Here is a 21097-nt window from a genome sequence, read left to right on the forward strand (position 1 = left end):
GTGAATGACATAATCTATACATATGCTACAGCTTGAGTCTAGAACGAACCCCAAGGACCTGCACATTATAGCTGGTGCTGTTGGGAAGTAGTGGAAATTTTAAGTCATGAAGCCAAGTAGGAGGACACTACAATAGGAGATCTCAGGGATGACCCAAGATGGTTAGAGTTCCACAGACGTGGTGGGACAGGTGTACAACTTGACAGAGATAAGCTTAAGGGGCTGGGAGATGGCTCATCTCAGCAAATGGGAGAATGTGGGTTCTCATCCATATCTTTGTTAAAAAAAAACAAAAACAAAAACAATGTGGCAGCCCATGCTTGTAATAGGGTACCACCGGGAATCAGAGACATGCATATCCTTAAGCTGAACTGCCCAGGCAGCCTAGCCTAACCAGCGATCCCCAAGTCTCAGTGAGAAACCCCATCCTTACCCACAGGACAACCATACCTGAAGACTGATACATGAAGTTGACCTCTGGCTTCCACACATACATGCACATGCCTGTATGTACACCCACCCAAAACATACAAGCATGTATATACACATAACAAACATCAGATCAAACTAATAATGCTATCAGCCTCCATGATGGCACCTGGCATACAGGAGTAATGTTCATTAGCTTTATGCCTAATGTCTCTACACATATACACATATATATCATGAGCAAACCCTAAACTGAGAACTGGGGTGACATGGGGAACAAAGGGAGTTGTTAAAGTCTACCAGAGGCCTTATTTGCTCAGCCACAGAATACACCTAAATATACACTGGAGAATTAGAGTGCAGAATGCTGTAGAAATCTAGAATTCTGGGACACCAGCAGTGTCCGACAAAAAGAAGAGATCAAAAAAACGAGTACAGGGTGAACTAGAAAGATTCAGGACAATGCAGGCTTTCTAACATTTCCACTCAGTTTGTCTAATACAGCATCTTATTGGAAGTTGGCTACAATCCACTTGTGAGTTATGAAATCAATTGAGTGGACCAACACCTGCATTTAAAAAGTGAGATCTCTATATGGAGTGGAAAAGGGGGAATTCATAAGCAGAGGTAATGAGTACTGCATACATTTGTGTTTTGGTTATGCATAAAGGTATGTATGCATCCTGAATAACTCCCTACATGCAAATTATGTTCCAAATATGCAAACTCACACCATCCAGAATTTGCAGAGCTTACTTGTCCACTACTCTAGCATCAGCACCTAGCACAGTCTGTGGATAATAAGTGATGTTTAATAAGTATGCAGTGGAGACCCATAGGCTCCTAGTCTTGATCGCTCCTTAAATTAAAGGCTTTCTATTAGAACATTTGTGAATCAGTGCTTTTGGGCATTCCTTCCATGGCACAACTCAATCAACGTCTAAAGACAAAAGAGCCATTTGAGCTCACAGTACTGAAAGGTTCTGTCCCTGGTTCAGACCTGCTGCTTTGGGCCTGGTTTGGTCTGTCATGGCAGGGAATGTGAGGTGGAGCAAAGCTGTTGACCTCATGACCATGGTCAGAAAGTTACAGAGTGAGGAAGTAGCTGAGCCTCCTACTTGGCTTCATGACTTAAAATTTCCGCTACTTCCCAACAGCACCAGCTGTAATGTGCAGGTCCTTGGGGTTCGTTCTAGACTCAAGCTGTAGCATATGTATAGATTATGTCATTCACTTCCATTTCACAGATGAGTGAGCTCATGTGGGTCCTTTTGGTTGACTCCATTCAGGATTCTAGTCAACAAACAAGCTCACTTTGTTCAGAGGCATGGGGGAAGGCCAAGGCTCCAAGGTCAATATAGCCTACACCTAGCCAAAGCCAAAGCCAATCAGTAAAGCAAGACGTAGGATCTGAGCTCAAGTCCTAATTCGATCCCTATCAGCCATTGATGCTCAGCAAGTAGCTCGTCATTTCTGAGTTTTGGCTTGGTTAATTTATTCACCATTAGCCTTGTATGCAGGTACTTACTTCAAGCATTTTTTACTGTTTCTAAAGTACTGATGAGCCTGCATTTCTCAGGTGTGAATGATGACAGGGTTACTACACAGAAGCAGGGAAATTTATGAAAGAAAACCACATGGGCCAGGGCCCAGCAAGCAAAGATCAATAAGTATTCGAAGCCTCTGACTCTGGAGCAGGGCTTAGGGTTTCATCAGCCCCTGTAGAAGAAGCTGGGTCCCAATGGTGCTGAGTGCCAAGAGCAGCTGTCTAAATGTGCACTACTTGAGAGCCTACATCGCTTTGTGTTTCCTTGCTTTTGATTCTGAGTTATGTATGTAGAAAAGACTATCTAAACAAAGGCCTAGGAGAGCTCGAACAGGCTATTGTGGAGAAGTTTGGCAGCGGAAATTCACCTCCTTGACCTGGCTTTGGTCAACCCCCTCTTTTGGGCTCAGCTCCCTAAAGCTACATCTTGCATGTCAGTCTCTTAGAGACCTGTTCATCTCTGATGGGACCACAGGCTCTCACTCCCTCCTTGAGGATGCTCATTACACTTATAATCAGACAACTTCTTATGCTATCATCCATTTTCCCCACCAGATATTATATTCCTTGAGGGACAAGATCCCTGAACCCAGTGCCAAGTGTGTAATTAGCATTTGGTAAACTTGTGACCACAGGGATTCAGTTCTCCTTTTGTGGCTGCAGCTCCCAGGCCTAGCTTATGAAGGCTACTCTGTTGAGCTGAATTCTGAAATTCTCCTAGGCAGGTCACTACATTTTAGTCTTTGGTGATCACATTTTGAAAGAATAATGTATCCTGGCTTCTTCCAACTCAAAGAATTGTAGTAGTTGAATTGTTGTAGTAGAATTGTAATGTGTAGTTTTCCCAAGTGCCTTGGGACTGAACCTGGGAGAGAGACAGAAAGCGAGATATGGCCTAAGAGTGGCCATAGGGGGGCCAGTGGGAGTGCAGCTGCCTGGTCACAAAGGTGAAGCAGGTGACCATTTAACATGAGTGGTGAGAGAAAGAACCTCTCCATCCTATAACAAGATTTCCTCGAGGAAAGATAGTCAGGGACAAATGGAAGAGATGTGAGGACTCAGGAAACACACACACGGACAAAAGGCCTTTGGGAAGAAGGACACCTGTCCCCAATAAGGAAGGACTTTCTAATAGGAAGGGCTTCTCAAGATGGAATATGCTGTCTGTGAAGGTAGTGAGTTCTCTGACATGAGGCATTTTAGTAAGACTCTCCCTCATGAGGATAAGTTTGCAGTAGGCCAGTTAGAGAACTGGTCTACCAGGCTTTTATTATGCCATCTGTCCTGTACCAGGAAGGCAGGATATATGCTCTATTTCTATACCAGAGCAACCAGGAGGAAGGCATGGCTCGTGGGGCAAATAGGGGCCTTGCACATAGCAAGCAAGCAAAAGAGCAGGACTATGGAGTGGCAAAAGCGCAGAAAAGCCCTGCAGGAAAATTCAGAAATTCCTGTTGGCTCAATCCTGCTTTTGTCTCCTGGCTGAGTCTCTCTATGGCTGGTTCTCATTATTTGTTGCTCCTCTGACTTATATAAAGCTGTCACACACATTCAGGTAGGGACTAGTGAGCCTCTGCTCCCAGGACAAATAAGTATGGTCCCTGTGAGTTTCTGCCAGAGCGTTCCTATCGACTATTCCTAATAGCATTCCTATTATCAATATGTAGCCTGATTAATTTATGTGCATCTCTGTCTCATCTAATACAGATTGCTGATTCACCAACTCGCACAACAGTGTCATAGGTCAGGTTCGAGGGAAGCTCTGGAACATAGATTGTCTCCATAGAGCACATCGCAATTGTTCTCATGCATAGGAACATGGGATGGCATGTCAACATTGCATTGTGGGAGTTAGTTTAAGCAGAAAAACTACTAGGGGAAACATACACATACACACACACACACACACACACACTAACACTCAATAGTCCATGAAAAAGACACTTGTTGACAATATTAACGCTGAAACAACACAACAGAACATTGCCACTTTCAAGCTCAGCTGGAGACACACACATTGAGTGAGTCAAATTTTTGCCTCTCCACATGTCTGTAAAATTGTTGCGAGTATTGATACGAGGTTTGCAAAAAAGATTTCACCAAGCAGTCAAACGTGCAAATACAGATCTCACAAATAATGAGAATCAATTAGACCTGTCCATGCCAGGCTGTTTGGCTGTCACCAAGATGTGCTCATATTTCCAGTCATGATCTCCAGCTTCTGGCTGTAACACAGGATTTGGTCACCATTCTCCCTGCCCCAAAGCCTCAACTTTGGCTGTTCTTAGAGAGTGTAGTGACAGATAAGTATCATATCCAGAGGAGCTCTAGGCTTCAGGACATCTCTGTTGGCTCTGATTACAAATGATACCCCAATGATTTTCTCACAGATTTAATGGACTCCCCAACTATCAGGGCTTCAATCATAAAACCTCCCACAAAAGGATCAGAAGGATGTCTGGGTCTCCTATCTGTTTGGACAAGTTTAAAAGTTTCTTTTATCTGTATCCTAACACCCTCTATTTTAATAAAGAGTCTCTCCTCCTTCTCCTCCTCCTTCTCCTCCTCCTCCTCCTCCTTCTCCTTCTTCTCCTCCTCGTCCTCCTCCTCTTCCTCCTCCTCCTTCTCCTTCTCTTCCTCCTCCTCCTCCTCCTCCTCTTCTTCCTCCTCCTCTTCCTCCTCCTCCTCCTCCTCCTCCTCCTCTTCCTCCTCCTCCTCTTCCTAGACAGGATCACTAGCCTAGGCTCCCTGTGTAACTAAGAATGACTTTGAACTTCTGGCCCACCTGACTCTCTACCTTCCACATGTTAGTATTGCAAGAATGTGCCTCTATGCCTGTTTATGTGGAACTAAAGAAGAAAACCAGGGCTTTTATGCATGTTAAGCAAACACTCTCTCAACTGTAATCTCCAGACACTTTCCTCCCTGCTTTTCTGAGCCGGTCTTAACCTATAAACCAGGCTAGCCTTGAACTTGCTTTGTAGCTCAGGGTAGCTTCAAGGCCATAGTCCTCTAGCCTTACTTCCCGAGTGCTACAATTATAAGTCTAGGTCACCAGGCCTGACTTCCTTTTCTAATATAACTGAAAACCTCCCAGGCTGTCTTCCAAGACATTTGGGGATGACCCCCTGGCCTTTCTCATACTGGTTCATGACAAGGACATGGCAGAGTCAGCAGATAGGAAGATTCCCCAGTTCTTTCTCTGCCTCTCAGAAGACTGGAGGCATGACAGCATGAACTGCTGAGGAACCAGGGAGCGCAAGCATCCACAAGACTTTCTGTCTAAGAAAATTATGGCCAAAGAACATGATGGTCAGGCCATACCCGCTTCATTTGTTCAACACAGCAGGTAAGAAGTGCCGTGGGAAGGCAGTGGTGCTGGTGTCTTATCTCAGAGCTCTTGACCTGTGGCTGAGAGTGGCTTGTCCCTACCCCTAGCTGGGTGCAGTGCAGGCTTGTGGGTAGGAAAGAGCTTTTACTTGGGTCTTACCACACTCTTGGAAGAGGCAGGATTTGTAGTTTGGGGGTGTCGGTTTTGTCTGATCAATGTTGATCATATTCTGTGGGCCTTCTGGGTATTATGGCTTCTCCTAGAAGTAGCCATAATTTGGGTTCTCTCATCTTCATGTCCATTCACTGCCACAAATTGGCAAATTCAAATTGACAAAATTCACAAATTGGGACTGAAGGTCAGAGAGTAAGCTAAAGACATATAGAGAAAAGTCCAAGATTGGCAATAGAAGAAGACAGTTAGGTAAGAGCTAGCTGGCAGAACTGATTTCAGCCAGGCATGCCTGCCTGGCATGGGCTGGTACTCATGTGCCCTCTTCCAGGGTTTTGTAACTCCAATAGGAACAACCAAGCATGTTGAGCCTTCCCTTTCCAAGGCTATGTCCTTCTCCCTGCCCTGAACCAGGCCAGAATGTCTGGAACATTATAAGGAATATGGCAAAGACAGTGAGGTATATAGTTAGACATTGCTGTGTGAGACAACAGGATTAAAAATTGCAGTGTAGTAGAACCCTCAGAGCACAGTTATGAACAACAGTTCATCTTGGTCTTAATAAGTTTATTATACCCAAGAAGCAGAAGTCATGATGTTCTTGACTTTACCAAGGAGAAAAGTGGAAAGTAAAGTTAGGAATAAGGGGTGTGGGACTCAGCCCTGATTCTTTCTATTAGCACACACTGCCTGCCTCCTTGGGTAAGCTCCCTACCCCTCTACAATCCACCTTGCTTCTTTCTCCTGGCTCACCTGCCTGTACCCCCATGTCTGCTCCTAGCTCTGGCTTGCTTTTCCATTTGGAGGAGCTGGCTGCTGTAGGCTGTTTCATGGCACTAAATTAGCAAATCGCCCTCTTCCATCTCCCCCTTGAATGAGCTGACTGAAGGGGTGCAGGAAGTGTCTCCAGGAGCTGGCAGACTTCCCCAGGCTGATCTCAGGGAAAAGCGTGATCGGGCACATGACAAGAAATAGATTTCAAATGCAGCACTTTAAAATCCCGCTCCTCTGCCCAAAACCAGCCCCCTGTTCAAAATTATAAGTACCTCTTAATTTGTTTGCTGGCTGATGTGCGAGTAAGCTTGTAAGCTTCTGTGGCTGCTGAATCGTTCAGCAGAGCCATTAAGCAGGAGACCCTGTGCTTTGGGAAAGAATCAGATGTGCAGGGACCAGAGAGGCTAGAAAAGACAACATGCCCTTTAAGATACAGCCCTCAAAGCCAGCTCATCTGCTCTTTGCCCTTTTCCCCTTTGGGCAGCCAGAGGAACATCCAGAATATCTCTCCTGGGAGAAGGCATTCTAGATAGAGCCTGTTCCAGAGTACGGAACCTGTACTGAGTAGAGGAAAATGGAAAGGGTAAGAGACAAATCAATGATCCCAGGGGCCTTTCAATTAAAACATGTAAACACTGTTGCCTATAAGAGATTCAGCACACGGAATTCTCTTGAATTAAAAAGGAAGTAAGTGGCTTTAGAAACCCCACAGGTCTGGGGCCTCTGATGTCCCTGTTGGCTCTGAGGTCCCTGAGATCTAGAGGGCACACTTGTATGGCTCTTGCACAGTCACCTCTTCAGGTCCTGTGAGTCCTGAGACTCTCATCTGGTGCTACACCCGCTCGCTCCCTGCTGTGAGTGGGCCTGGCTCACAAGTCCCCACTCCTGGGAGGACAGTGGTAAGAGGATGCTATAGCCAAGGGAGGACACTGACAGAGCAGGGATGGTGTGACAGCCTTCTGGGTTCATTTCACGTCAGAAATGAGGTTGGCCTGGGTGTGACTCTGAGGCAGCCTGTACATCCAAGGCCTCCATCATCCATGACTACTGGGACAGAAAGTAGAATAGGAAAGGAGAGAATAGAAGACTCACTGGAAGGACCACAGCCTTCACTGTCCAAGCTAATAGGATCACTAAGGGCTTTTAAACCCAATGAAACTCTTATAAGTCACTGCCTTAGAGAGCTGGCCTAACTGACCAGCACCCCTAAGGACTGATGCCATTCTAAGGGACAGCAATGATGGCTATTTCAAACTCTATACCAATTCCCCGTCTCTCGGCTTCTTAATTAAAAAGAAGTGAGTGACTTTTCAGTCACCTTCAAAGCATCCCCAAGCCACTTCCCCCCTATGAGGAGCTGCAGCTCTGAGTTTCCTCATCAAAGGCAGAGCTGGCTCTGGGGGATTGTGGCCCATGCAAGCTCCCCAGCTGGCCTGCTCTCACAGGTCTGTCCCCCAGCTGGGGAGCTGGCACTCGAGGCTGCTGATTTCTAGCAATCAAACCCAGCTCCAGCGCCCTGAGCCAGGTCTCAGCAAAGTCAGCTTCAAAGGATCTGCATATTTATGGTAAACTCCTTCCTCGAAATTGAAAATGTATTAGACAGTGACAATCACGAGATTCTCAGAGCTGCCTCTCCCACTGGCAAGCTATCTGAGCAATGGCTGTTCACTTGAGGACAGGAAGGACTCAGCTGTCACAGAGGTAGCTCAGAGTAAGAAGGATTGGGGTGAAAGGAATAGACCTGGGCAGGACCTCTCTATAAGACCATGACATCCTCCATATTGTTCCTCAGCTGCTACATGAAGTGCAGACTCACTGACAGGCAGTATGTAGAAGGCTTTTCTGTTGTTCTATATTTGATTGCTTTTGAAGTGGAGGATAGGGGTCAGGAGGTGGGGGAAGGTTTCGAACCCCACCAGCAGATCAGCTCGGATTATCTTCAGAGGAGAAACCTGTGGCTTCTGCTGCTAACGACTGTAATAAGAATTTCTGCTGTTTCTGTGTTCCTTAGGGGTGCCACAGAGCCAGGACTTCAACTGCCAACAGAGGAAGATCCCAAACTTCCCGGGGGAGATGGGGCAGATCTGCCTCTGCATGGGCTGATCTCAGCAAAGATGGCAGCCGAAGAGAGGAAATGGAGAGAGCCTGACTTTTGTGACAGTGAGTGGGGTCCAGCAAGATCTTCAGAAAGCTGGTTTCTAGGTTTCCTTCCAAAGACTCTGAGTGGTAGAGTCTGCTGCCTTGGATAAGCCATCTCATCCATCCTCCTGCCTCTGTTTAAGAAAGTGTTGAAATCATTCCTGAAATGAGCCTTTTGAATTCTGAGTTCGTCTCTGTTTTGGAAAATAAGGCTGTCTGCTCACAGCATTACTTTTCCTGGAACTCTCCAGGCCAGCCCTATCGGTTTCTCCATTTCTATAGAAACGGAGTCAAATGGATCAGCTGTCCCAGGAAAAGCTGGCCCTGGTCTAGTCCCTATGAAAAGTGTACATGCAGAGAGCCGAGTATATTACTGGGGAAGTCAGCAAGAAGAGTAACTAAATGACCTCAAGGCCCAGAGTTCAGAAGGAATGGGACATTTGAAAAATAAATGCCAGTAAGTCAGCTAATGTGGGAAATAAGAACTGAGGATTCGGTCTGAGGTGACTGATAGACCCCCATGGTCTCAGTGCATCTGGTTCGCAGCCTTGTGCATTGAAGAGCTCCGACAGCCCCTGGTTCTTCCTCGGTGAGAGAGTGGTAAGCCATGTTCTGTTGGGAACAGGTACAGCCCACTGCTCAGCGAAGGGTAAAATAAGTGGTATATAATCAGAGTACTCTAAGGCAATTGCGGGCTGCAATTTCAGCTCCCTAAGATCTCGAGCTCTTAAGTGGAGTATGGCTCTTTCATCCAGTATTCCCAGCCTATGACAAAAAGCAGATCTTACAGGAAAATTTTAGGCTAATTTGGGAATGGAAAAATGAAGGAGTGCAGTAAAAGCAATCTGTTTTTACATATCTGAGGAACTGGCAAGGAAGAAAAAGCAGACTATTCTGGAATGTTCCATAGGGTAGAGTTAGGAGACAGAGGTTGACCCAGTACCTGGAAGAGTCTGAATGTTATCTCTAAAGGGGTTGCTAATTCTCCAGCCCAGATGGGCTCAAAGACAGGCTGGGTGTCTCTTTCATGTCCCAACACAAACTGTTCTTGAATTGGATCTGAAGATTAATTAAGAAGCTTAAAGGCATTCTCTGCCCCCCATATTTTAGGTAAACATTGCAAAATGGAAAGGCGTTGGACTCCGAGGAAGCTTGACCCAAACAGGCTTCTTGAGGCCTGCCATTTCCCACCTTGATGAAGATGGATTTATATTTTTATCTCTCTGCCTTAGTTTTTCCACCTACAAGACGACAGAACAGCTTTCATGCCAGGCTGATAAAAGAATGTAAAATTTTAAATATATATGTACACCACCCAGCACAGTACATCATGTAGGCGACAATAAATGTGGGCTATTATTATGATGTCAGGAGAGCTAGCTTTGCACATAAGTATAGCCATTCAAACACAGTGCCAGGCAGAGCTATTTTCAATCATCTTCCGATCCTGTGAGACCAAATATGAGGGTTTACTACGCACGGAAAGAAAACTGAGCCCACCCTGCTTGGGATACACAGCAAACCAATAGGGAACAGGCAGATCTGCATCTTTAGTTAGGGATGTCAAACCCCAAAGGCTTAATTAGACCCTGTTAAGCCATTTCCGATCCTTGGATGAAAGGTATGCTCATCTTATTACAACACTAACAACGTTGCTCAAGGGATGCTCGCAGTCGTCTCTGATCTTCAGACTAAGTTAAATGAAGGAAATTAAGGGTCTCCTAAAGACTTCCTTCTTTTCCTTTTAGCTTCTTTCAGGGAGGATTTTTCCCAGATAGGAAGGAAGGCAACTATTGTAACACTATCTATGAGGGGCAGCGAGAACAAACGCTATGGTTTGAGACACAGAGGGAGAAACTCAGGCAGTGCTATTGACTCTTATGCCTATAAATAATGGGGAGATGGTTCAGAATGTCCCCTACAGGACAACATAAGGAGCTCATTCCTCCAAATGTGCTGTAGTGGAAGCTCCCAAGATGGCAAACACTCTCCATGTAAAATCAAAATAGTAATTTTTTAAAATGGTTAAAAAAAAAAAAAAACCTAAGTCTGAATTCTGAAAGACTATTTTTAAAATGGTAAAAAATCCTTTAATCAGCCACCGGCAGGGAATACGGTAGTTGGTTCAGACATTTTACCAATTATAGACCACTGGGCCCCTGCGTGGTGCTTTCTAAATAATCAAAACCAGCTCTTAATAGTAGTTCTCCCAGACAGGAGAGAAAGAACAGAACCAAAGCAAATGAAAAGATGTCATTACTAAAGAAAGCCCATCCCAGCAGGGTGCTAGAATCAATGGTGGCAGCCTTCAGGGCAGCGGAGCAGCAGACCTGGAGCAAGACTGGGAATGGGAGCTTCAGGTACCGGAGAGCATGAAGGGAAACCAGGAGTGAAAGGGGCCAGAACATGGGTTTTAGAGTTAGACAAACTTGAATATAAATTCTAGTCTTTCCAGGTTCTTGGAGACAGTGAGGTGTGTGTGTGTGTGTGTGTGTGTGTGTGTGTGTGTGTGTGTGCGTGTGCATGTGTGTGTGTGTGTGTTGTATACACATGAGCATATAGTTATGTGTACCCCTATGCACACATTTGAATACTAGAGAAAGACATCAGTGTCTTCCTCTAGGGATCTCTGCTTTACTGTCTTGAGATAGGGTCTCTCACAAAACCTGAAGTCACTTTCACATTACAGTGAGGCTGACCAGCTAGGAAGCTCTATCTCTGCCCTACAATGCAGGGGTTACAGGCTTGCATAGGCACACCTAGTTTTTTAATGTGGGTGCCATGGATTTGAACTCAGATCTGCAGGTCTGCTGAGCTTGCAGTTTCTTGCTGATGAGCTGGTCTACCTTAGGGGGCCATCCTCAGGATGAGGCAAGATCTGCACAAAGCACCATGTGGAGTCTGCCATAGATTTCCCATAGATGTCTCTCCAGCTCCTTGTCACTTTCTTTCCCAGACCAACATCACCTTGGAAGGAACTGGGAGAATATCAGAGCAGAGGTACTGACATTCCTCCTGTCCTGGGAGAGAAGCCTAATTAGTTATGCCTCCTGAAACCATTTCTTCACCCTGCAATAAGCAGGGAAGGACACCCGTCAAGAGGCAAAGATTGGGCGGTGATTGGGATGGGACCTGGGGACCGGCGCTAGGAAGCTGCATCTGTGCATGAGACACATCATACATGGTTTCTAGTTGGTGCTCACGGCATCTGAAGCAGACAGGAAAGCAGCGGGACAGTCAGTCGCCAGACTCGCTGAAAAGCCGAGGGCATAAAGAAGAGTCTCACTATCCACTTTCTAAGTCCAGTCAGGACTGAGTGTTCCTTAGGGTAGCTGAAGGTCAAAATGACAGTCGTCTTAATGGTCACTTGTGTGGCAGGTTCCATTCAGTGTTAGCTCAAAACAACGGGGTAGGGCACAGAGAGGCCAAACCAGCAAAAGAACTCTGCTCATAGAACACTCTCTTATTAGCACAGTATTTGCCAAAGGCTGGCCTGTGTTCACCCCATCGTTCTAATCACCCAGGTGGGTGCTAGCTAAATTAACAGATTCCTAGAACACAGTGCTTTACTAAATGAAACGCAGAGCCGTGGAGCCCAGGGATGCATCTTATTAAGCAAGCTCAGTGGTTCACCCTGGAGCAGACTTGTGTTTGAGAAGTCTACTGCTTACCACTAGTGGGCGCTGCTGATGCAGAGGTAGCCACCACAGGAAGAAAGCCCCAAGGCAGACTCCTAGGTCCTGGCCAATCTGGGCTGGAAATGATACCTGAGGGGCAGGGCTGATGATGGCAACTCCTTTCCATGTTCATTATAAAATATGTATTTAAAACATTCATTACTGAAAAACATTTTAACAGAAAAAAAAAGTCCTGTAAAACAATACAATATTCCATTTGCCTTTCCAATGCATTTCTGAAAGTCAACTTGAAGGATCTCTCACCAATAAAGTTAAGAAGCTTGCATTGATTTTATTGGTGTGTAATACTGATTGGAACAGTATGCTTGTTTCGGGCTCAAGTCTATGCAGTTCTGTTGTATCAGTCTGGTGGTATTGGGAATCAAGGGGAAAAAAAGCACTACCGCTGACCTTAGCCTCCCGTCTCCATCCCTTCATATATTTTTAATACTGATTTCTATCAGTTTTTTAAAAGATGTATTTATGTTCTTTATGTATTCAAATGATGAATACTCTATTTGCATGTACACTTTCGCCTGCATGCCAGAAGAGGGCATCAGACGCCATTAGCCATTATAGATGGTTGTGAGCCACCATGTAGGTGCTAGGATTCAAACCTGGGTCCTCTGGAAGAGCAGCCAGTGCTCCTAACCACTGAGCCTTCTCTCCAGCCCTGATTTCCATCAGTTTTGGAAAGTACAAGTTTTTGTGAGTTCTTTGAGAAATTCACACGATGTGATTTCACCCTCTTTTCCCCAGCTCCTGCCCAAAGCCAGTCTGAGTGGCAGCTAGGACAGAAGTAGAATGAAGGCAGAGAGAGGCATGGAATTCTATCGTCAGCTGGGAGGGGAGAGAGATGGAGAGTGCCATGAGGAAGGCACAGGAAGTGGGCTCACTCCTGGATCATGGTAGGAAAGAACCGAGGTCCAGGGGAGGATGACAAAGGCTGGGCCGGGAGCAGCCTGAGCAGCCTGTTCTAACCATTCCTCCAATGCCATGCTCTTCACACTGGGACTCCACACTGGGACTCCTTACCCAGTTGTATTTTTCTCAGAGAACTTAGCAGGCTGGCATAATGTTGCATATGTATTTTTTTTTTTGCCTGTCATCTGTCCCCTGCTAGAGCATATGTTACACAAAAACAGATCTTTCTCATCTTAAACCAGTACCTAGAAGGGAGACAGCGGTACTCAACAGGTATCAACTTGAAAGAGTGAATGAATGCTCTTTACTCAGATCCCCCAAGAAGATTGGGGCTCAGGGAAAAGTCTCCATGACAATTTTCCCAGAGGCTGGCAGCCTACTCATTCAGGGATGATGAGCCATGGGGCATGATTTGAGTTTAATAGTCCCAAATTGCAGCTCTCGTTCTCTCTGTTTTTTTTTCTACATCACTTACTCTCTCGGTGTAAAGGCTACATCTGCTTTCCCCAGACTCAGTGTGATGTCTGACACATAGCAGATGCTCCATAAAAGACCTGTCAGGTAAATGAAGGAAACTACCCCATGATTCCACCTACCCACCTGACCATGCCCCTATCTGAGGAGATGTGGGAAGTGCCACCATCCCATGCAGCTCTCATCCAGAGCTAGAGGTGCTGCTGGCACTCAGCATCAGGCCTCAGAGGCCATCTCCCTCTTCCTGGGATCCTTCCTTCTCTTCTGTTCTCTTCCAAGAAGAGTAGCCCTCCAAAATGCCACTGGTCACCTAGAAAGAGCTCCCTGGGGCCCATGTAAGGTCAAGGTCCCCTCTTGGATGCAGAGATGGTTTGGCAAGAGACAGATGAGATAGACTTCTATGTTGTATGGTTCTGTGATGGTCACCCTGGATACCTGATGGCTAGATCTGTTCCTGGGTCCTATCCTGGGCTTCCCTTCCCAGACCCCCAAAGGGTTGAATCTAAAATGGTACATTTGGCAATTACCAAGCTTTATACATAGTTTGCCATAAGATCTTGGGCTTTAGGCAGGACATACATGGATCCCAAACCAGTTCTGTCATGACTCAATCGTTCAAGGGCAAATCAGCCACAAACCTCACAAACAAGTGAAGGCATTTATAAAAAGTATCCATTTGGGAGATAGAAAAAGGGATAAATCTGTAAAACGTTTTACCTACAGACAGACAGTACACACATAAAGAGCTGGCACAGTGGTGTGTGGTTATAATCCCAGCACAAAGGGTCCTCAGGTCTTAGTGGCCAGTCTAGCTGAATTAGTGTGCTCTGGTTCAATAAGAGAACTTATCTCAAAAAATAAGGTAGGGAGCTTTGGAGTTAGATACTCAACCCCAACTTCAAACATGCCCATACATGTGTATACATATAAGTACAATATGAACTTATACATGAACACATATACCTCATGCAAAGTACCTATTTTTTAAAGATGTAAGATAAGTAAAAGTGTCTACTTTGTAGACTTATACAAGCAAATACATGCTATACTTACCATGGCAGAAGAATTACACTAAGTGTTCAATATATGACAGTAGCCACCATCATGATGCTGATGATGAAGATAAAGCTAGCAGGTCTTCCTAATTCTCTGGAAGGATGGCTATTCAAGCTCTACAGTGGGATGTTCCCTCATCCAACCACTGTAACAGTCAGGAGACCTTTAATATTTGCCTGCTTCCTACTGTAATTGGTGTCTGGCTCAGTCTTTCCAGCCTTCCCTGCTTTGGAGAGGCCTCAGGGATAGAGATGAGAAAGATGTTTAGAGAGACTTGGAATGGTTGTCAGAGTCTGTTTCCTCTGGTAGAGGATCAGAAAAAAGGGAACAAGAGGGCTTAATGGAGAAGGAAGAACCATACAGAAAACAAAAGTTCTCTGAAGGGCATAGCACCCCTAAGGTGATGGAAACAGAGAGCTGAAGACATCAGAGCATGGGAGGGGTGGAGTGGAGAAGAGCAGGAGAAGGGGATAGGCTACCCCAACACAAAGAGCCATCCTAGCCCATGTGGGATCCACCCTTTGCCTTATCGATAGTACCCCTGGATTCCAGCAGGGGTTCCAGGCTTGGAGGAAATTCCCTAATGCATTCCATTGTTCCCAGAAAAAGAACAATCTGAGAGTATAGATGAGCCAAGCATTCCTTTCTAAGTGACACCCCCTTGTTTCCTCCCTCTATAAGGTACATTGCTAGCAGAGCCCATGCGGGCTGATCGGGGACCAGGAAGGAGGTGGCGACTCTAGTCTAGGAGCCTAGATCAGAATGGACACAGCCTGCTATTTGGGGAGACACTTGACATCTGCAGACTGCTGGAACCAGAGACAGAGAAAAGGGCAAAGAGGTGGCATCCAACACCTTGGCAGCATAGGTAGGCTTACCTGCCGAAACCCATTCCTGGTGAACTGTAAGATTTTCAAGGCATAGTTGGACCTCTGGCCTTTGCTGTTGAATTCAATGTGGCCGGTAAGACCTTCCAATTCTACCTGTCCAAGAGAGAGTGAGTTACAGCACCAAATAGGCCCCACCAGTGCAGGAAGAGGGGGCCCACACCCAGAAACCCCAAACCACCTATGTAAGCCAACAGGAGTCACCACACAGACTTGAGGTCAAAGTCAGTTCTCCCTGTTCCGTAGGCATGTGGGCAGGGGTGGGGATGGGGGATTGTGATGAGCATTTTCCTTATTTGGGAATCTGCTGACCCTGGGCCTGCAGGAAGTCAGGGTACTCCTGACTCACTACAAAAAATCTAAGACTCTCCACACCTTCTCTCTCTCTAATGAAAGACATCTTCTCTGTGAATGAAAAACATGACTGGAGAGAGAACACTGGGCAAATCAAGCACCAAGCTAGAGATCTGCAGGCTGAGACTCCTGGGGGACCCTCTGTTCCAGCATCATGGTTCCCTCCCAGATGTGCTGATCTGTGCAGGGGCTACCACTGGGCGGGGGGCCAGGATGCAGAAGAACTCCTTTCTAGCTTAGGATCCAAGAACCATTGTCTTGGGAATAAGCTGGCCATGGGTTCCTGCCAAGAGTGTTAAGAATTGGGAACCTGCCAGGCAGTGGTAGGGCACACCTTTAATCTCAGCACTTGAGAGGCAGAGGCATGCAGATTTCTGAGTTCAAGGTCAGCCTGTTCTACAGAGTGAGTTCCAGGACAGCCGGGGCTACCCAGAGAAACCCTGTCTCAAAAACAAACAAACAAACAAAAACAAACAAACAAAAATAATTGGGAACCTATTACCCACTCAGTACAGGTGATGTATAGGCCGGGGCTGTGATCCACCAGGGTAGCCCTGTATCGAGAATCCCACCCCTGAGGCTGGTCATGACCAAGCCTTCAGTCACTCCTCACCATGCGCAGGTAGTTCATGAGGCTGGTGCCGTGTTGCCAGATCTGGGATGAACCACAGGACAGGGGCTTCACACCAATCTCCTGGCTCCTGTTCAGTTCCTGTACAGCTGTTACTACAGCGTAGACAGCATCAAACAGCAGGGCTGAGGACAACTGGGAGAAGTGGAGGGAGTGGGTGGTAGCAGGGAAAGAAAAGAGGGCAGAGAGAGGGAAGAGAGAAAGCACACAAAGGCAAATGAGGGTGCTCGTTCATTGCCTACCCCTGCTCTGGTCTCACCTACTTCTGCTGGTGGTCCACGTGTGCTATCAAGGCTTTGCAGTCTACATCCTACTGACAATGGCTGCTCTGGCTTGAAGCATCAAGGTACATCTTTGGACTCCAAATTCATTCTCCCCCCCCCATCAGAAATAGCAACTTCCATTGCTGCCAGGAATAAATCCACAGGGTGGGAGGTAAGGTTGCTCATCTCAGGAGGAGGGAAGGAAGTTGGCCACTCTTCTCAAACTTGCCCCCTCTAGCAGGTTCAGGCATAGGTCACATTCCCAGATGTCACCTATGAAACTGTTCCTTCCTGTATGTTCCAACAGCTACAATGTAGTCATACCGTTCCACGTAAAGTGTATGTATGAAATACACTGGTAAGTTTAAGGTCTAAAATTTAGTGGAATTCCATTCCTATGACAGATGACAGGTGGGTACAAAGGTAGGAACAGGGCACTAATCAGGGAGACAGTCAGGAGGTGGGGTGGTCTGGAACTACAAAGGTCTCTGGGGGGTCTAAATAGACAGCTGTCAAGTTGGGCAGCAGAGAAAGTATTCTATGCAAGAAACCACATTGGAACCAAGAGCAAAAGGATCTGTGTAGGCATGGCATTGGCCAGGGTGGTGGGGAGGAGACAAGTAGCTCAGAGGATGAGACCACAGGGGCAACAGCTCGGAGATGAAAGTGAGAAGCATGCCTGGAGGCGCTGGAGGGAGTAAGGACGCAGTGTATGGGCAAGGACCATCCCAGGTGGGCTTCAAGTGTCCAACTGTCCCAGCAGGGACAGGGATACTCTAAGGAGACACTTGAGCCTCTCTCTTTGGCTATCAGATTATTGAAACAATGGCTTCTAAGAAATTGGAATTTTCCCCAAGAATCTCATGCTAGCAGGAGAAGACTGAAGCCTGGTGCTAGCCAGAGGAACAAGTCTCCTAGGAAGAGATTTCACAGTTTGACACCTTGACAGATCACCTCGCAGGTGAGAGTGAAGCCTGGACAGAGGAGGTGGATGGGACCACGCCCTGACCAGGACTGCTTAGTTACGCATGCCTCTGCCTATTTAAACCTAGACCTCAGGTCAGGACCTCTGAAATGACTTGCAGGCAGGTTACTGGCTGCATGCCTCTGCCTATTTAAACCTAGACCTCAGGACCTCTGAATGGACTTGCAGGCAGGTTACTGGCCTTCTTTGTTTCTCTTCCCAGTGTGGTCACATCCAGTCCATTTTTCTTTCTCTTTTTTTTTTTTCACTTTTACTTGTTTGCTTAATTGGTCTGTAGAGGGTGGATGGTAGAACCTAGTTCATTAGAGCTTCCAGGGCCTAGGCTGTGACCCTCACAACTCTGGAAACAAAGGAGGGAGGTCAGTGTAGCTGTGTTCATGTTTTTATCTTTCCTATTCAGCAGCTTCCTTAAGATAAGAGACATGCAGGACCTTTGTGTCTAGGTGCCACTGGTGGCACCTGGCATGAGACCTGGCATGTGGCTGGCCCCAAAGAGATATCTCTTTTTAATAGTTTTCAATTTTGTTTTATGTAGATGGGTGTTTTGACTGCATGTATGTCTATGGACCGTATGTGTACAATGCCCAAGAAGTCCAGTCGAGGTTTTCAGATCCCCTGGAACTGGAGAGTTCTGAACCACCGTGTGGGTGTTAGAAACCAAATCTCAGTCCCCTAGAAGAGCAGCCAGGTGCTCTTAACCTCTAGGTCAGCTCTCCAGCCCTCAAGAGATAGCTTGATTTGGATTAAGTCTTGGCTGACATCTGTCTAATGAGTAAAACCAATGTTTGCAGTCTTGGTGGCGGGAAAGGCCAAGGGGGCTGGGTGGGTAGAGAGAGAAGAAGCACAGTTGACTTGTCCCTGGGGATTGTACCATTCAGGCAGAGCTGAAAATGTACAAAGCCTGTACAAGAAATGAAGTCCAGTGTGGTCAGCATTGTCCACAGGGCTGAGAAAAGCCCAGAAAGGCAGGAATAAGCTCCTGGAGAAATAATACTGGGGTGCCAGGGGGCTAGGGTGCTGGGGGGCTAGTCCTCCATGGTTGCATGATGTCCTGCCTTGGCAATCAGTTCTTTCCCTACCCAGCCCTCTTGCTCATCAGAAGACAGCTTTGGGAGGAACTGAAGGAGAGCATCCCATGTGTGGTGGAGTTCTTAACCTCCCCTTCTTTCTGGCCAGCCTCCAGGACACTGCCCCTCCATGGATGGAGGGGAGGCCACAGCCCTCCAGTCAGAGGTCACACAGCATGAGATGGCAAAGTACAGAGGGAAGAACTTGGGAGCCCAGCTCTACTCTAGCCCCTCTTTTGGATTCTGAACACCTTGCCGAATCTCAGGCAGGGACAGCTCATATCCATAAAAGAGGCAGCATCCGGTCTCACAAATCTCAAAGGTCATCAGTTACAGGGGTGAGCATTTCTGCAGGTAGGGCTGTACAATCTCACATCCAGGGAGTTGGCAGTGCTCAGAGGGCAGGCAACAGGGAACAGGAGGAACAGAATACCATGAGGCCAGAAAGCAGACTGGACAGATATTTGCATTCATGACTATACTAAGGGCTGAGGTCTCTAATAGGCACTGAGTGTGCTGACATTGGGGAGTCTTTCCAAATACCGTGTCAGAAAAGGGCAGCCCATGATCAAAGTTAACCTGTATTGCAAAGGCACTTAGCCAATGTGGCCCCTCTTCCTCCCCTTCATTCTTTTCCTCCTTCTCTAACCCTCTTCCCACCTTCCCTCCCTCTCTCCCTTTCACTCATTACTGCTCCTTTCTTCTTCTATCCAGACCTTGTTATAGACAGCAGGTCCTATCAATGTATGCTACCATCTCTGCAGTCTACACAGATACACTCAGAAAAGCCATTGAGTCTTCTCTGCCTCCATCAAGTCTCCTGTCTTCCCAACTCCATCTGACTTTCTCTATGCACCTTGGCCTTGGATCGCCCTGTGACCTGAAGTCTAGGCAGGCAAAGGTATCCAAATCCCAATGCCCAGTCTGTCTCATAGAAGATACTGTCTTTCTTCTCTCTCTAAACAGTACTGTTTCTGGATGTAATGCCCGGATCCACTGCTTAGCTCTAGGCTGAGCATGGAGGTGACACCAAGGGTGACTGACTAGAGAGTGAAAGGGTCTGAGCCTCCAACTACCTTCCCCTCAAGTGTTGCTCTGTGGTGTGACACCACACTGAATTTTAATTGGATTCCTACTACTAGCAACTGAGAGCATCCTACAGCATAGAAGACCCAGGGATCTCCCTTCTCTCAAAGTAGTGTTGCTCAGGGTCCCAAGAGAGGTCTATAACCCATCCCCTCTTGAGGTCCCTCCCTCTTCTGTAGGCTGTGCATTGATTCTGGGAGACAATGCATGATTTCAGAGGAAGCTGGTCAAACCATCATCTCCCTTCCTGCTGCGGTCTCACTGCTGGGGTGAAGTTTCCTTGGCTGTTGCTCACTCTCCCTCTCCCTTCTCAAAAAAAAAAAAAAAAAAAAAATATATATATATATATATATATATGTGTGTGTGTGTGTGTGTGTATGTATGTATATGCACATATATATGTATATGTATATAGTGTGTGTTACACAAATACACAAACATATGTGTTCAGACCTATCTGTGCACATGTATATGCACAAGCGTATGTGTTCTTTGTGTGTTACACAAGTGTATGAGGACACCTGTATATGCACAATGTGTGAGTGCATGTGCACCTGTGTTCACAAGCATATCTTCCTCTATCTCTCTCTTCCTGTTTTGAGGCAGGGGGTCTCTCACTGAGCCCAGGACTCACCAATTGGCCAGACTAGCTGTCTATCAAGTTCTAGTACTCCTCATGCTTCCACTTCCCCAGTACTGGGGTCACTGTGGGCAGTGCCAGCCTAGCTTTTCTGTGGGGTAGAGCTTTGGGTCCGTTTGCTTGCACAGCAAGCACTTTACCCAAGCATCTATCTCCCTAGCCCCAGCTGATGTTCTTATTAGTATGTTATCCAAACGCTGGGAGGTCTGGGAGTGTGTGCCTGCTCCCAGTGTCCTTTTTCATTTCCAACTCCAAGGCCTTCATGATCACTTGGATCCTTCTCATAATTACAATTCAAACTGGGGACCTTGGAGCAGGGACCAAGTGGGTGGAAAATTGTTAGGGCTCCTATCTCATCTCTACCTACACACAGCCTTCAGAGAGTGACATGGGTCAAGTGTCCCCAAAGGCACTGCACTTCCTGGGTCTTCCCTGAGGCTGAGCCTGGACTAATTCAAGTTAACTCCCTGAATCCTGCAGCACATGGTACCCCCAGGACAGTCCCCTTGGGTCCTTCATCCATCACCAGATGCCTCTCTCCTATAGGCTCCTGGCCATCTACCTAGGGCACTCACTCCATCATCCTCCCTCCTGAGAACTTACTTCCTCCCCTCACTCCTCCAGCTACTCTGCCAGAGTTGTCGATCTCTTTCCTTCTAACTC

General features: G+C 46.7%; 1 protein-coding gene across 3 annotated transcripts in view; it reads right to left on the reverse strand.

Annotated features, from left to right (window-relative positions):
• The window catches only part of Grik4 (glutamate ionotropic receptor kainate type subunit 4), a 433126-nt gene that overhangs the window by 92970 nt on the left and 319059 nt on the right, over positions 1-21097 (reverse strand). For all 3 annotated transcript variants that reach the window (XM_031343459.1, XM_031343458.1, XM_031343457.1), the window contains 2 exons: positions 16376-16528; positions 15400-15504 (listed from right to left, as the gene is read on the reverse strand). In XM_031343459.1, coding sequence (XP_031199319.1) covers positions 15400-15504; positions 16376-16528 — 258 coding nt within the window. The remainder of the gene's footprint in view (positions 1-15399; positions 15505-16375; positions 16529-21097) is intronic.

Source organism: Mastomys coucha, unplaced genomic scaffold (assembly GCF_008632895.1).
Source record: "Mastomys coucha isolate ucsf_1 unplaced genomic scaffold, UCSF_Mcou_1 pScaffold23, whole genome shotgun sequence".
In the NCBI taxonomy this organism is placed as follows: Eukaryota; Metazoa; Chordata; class Mammalia; order Rodentia; family Muridae; genus Mastomys; species Mastomys coucha.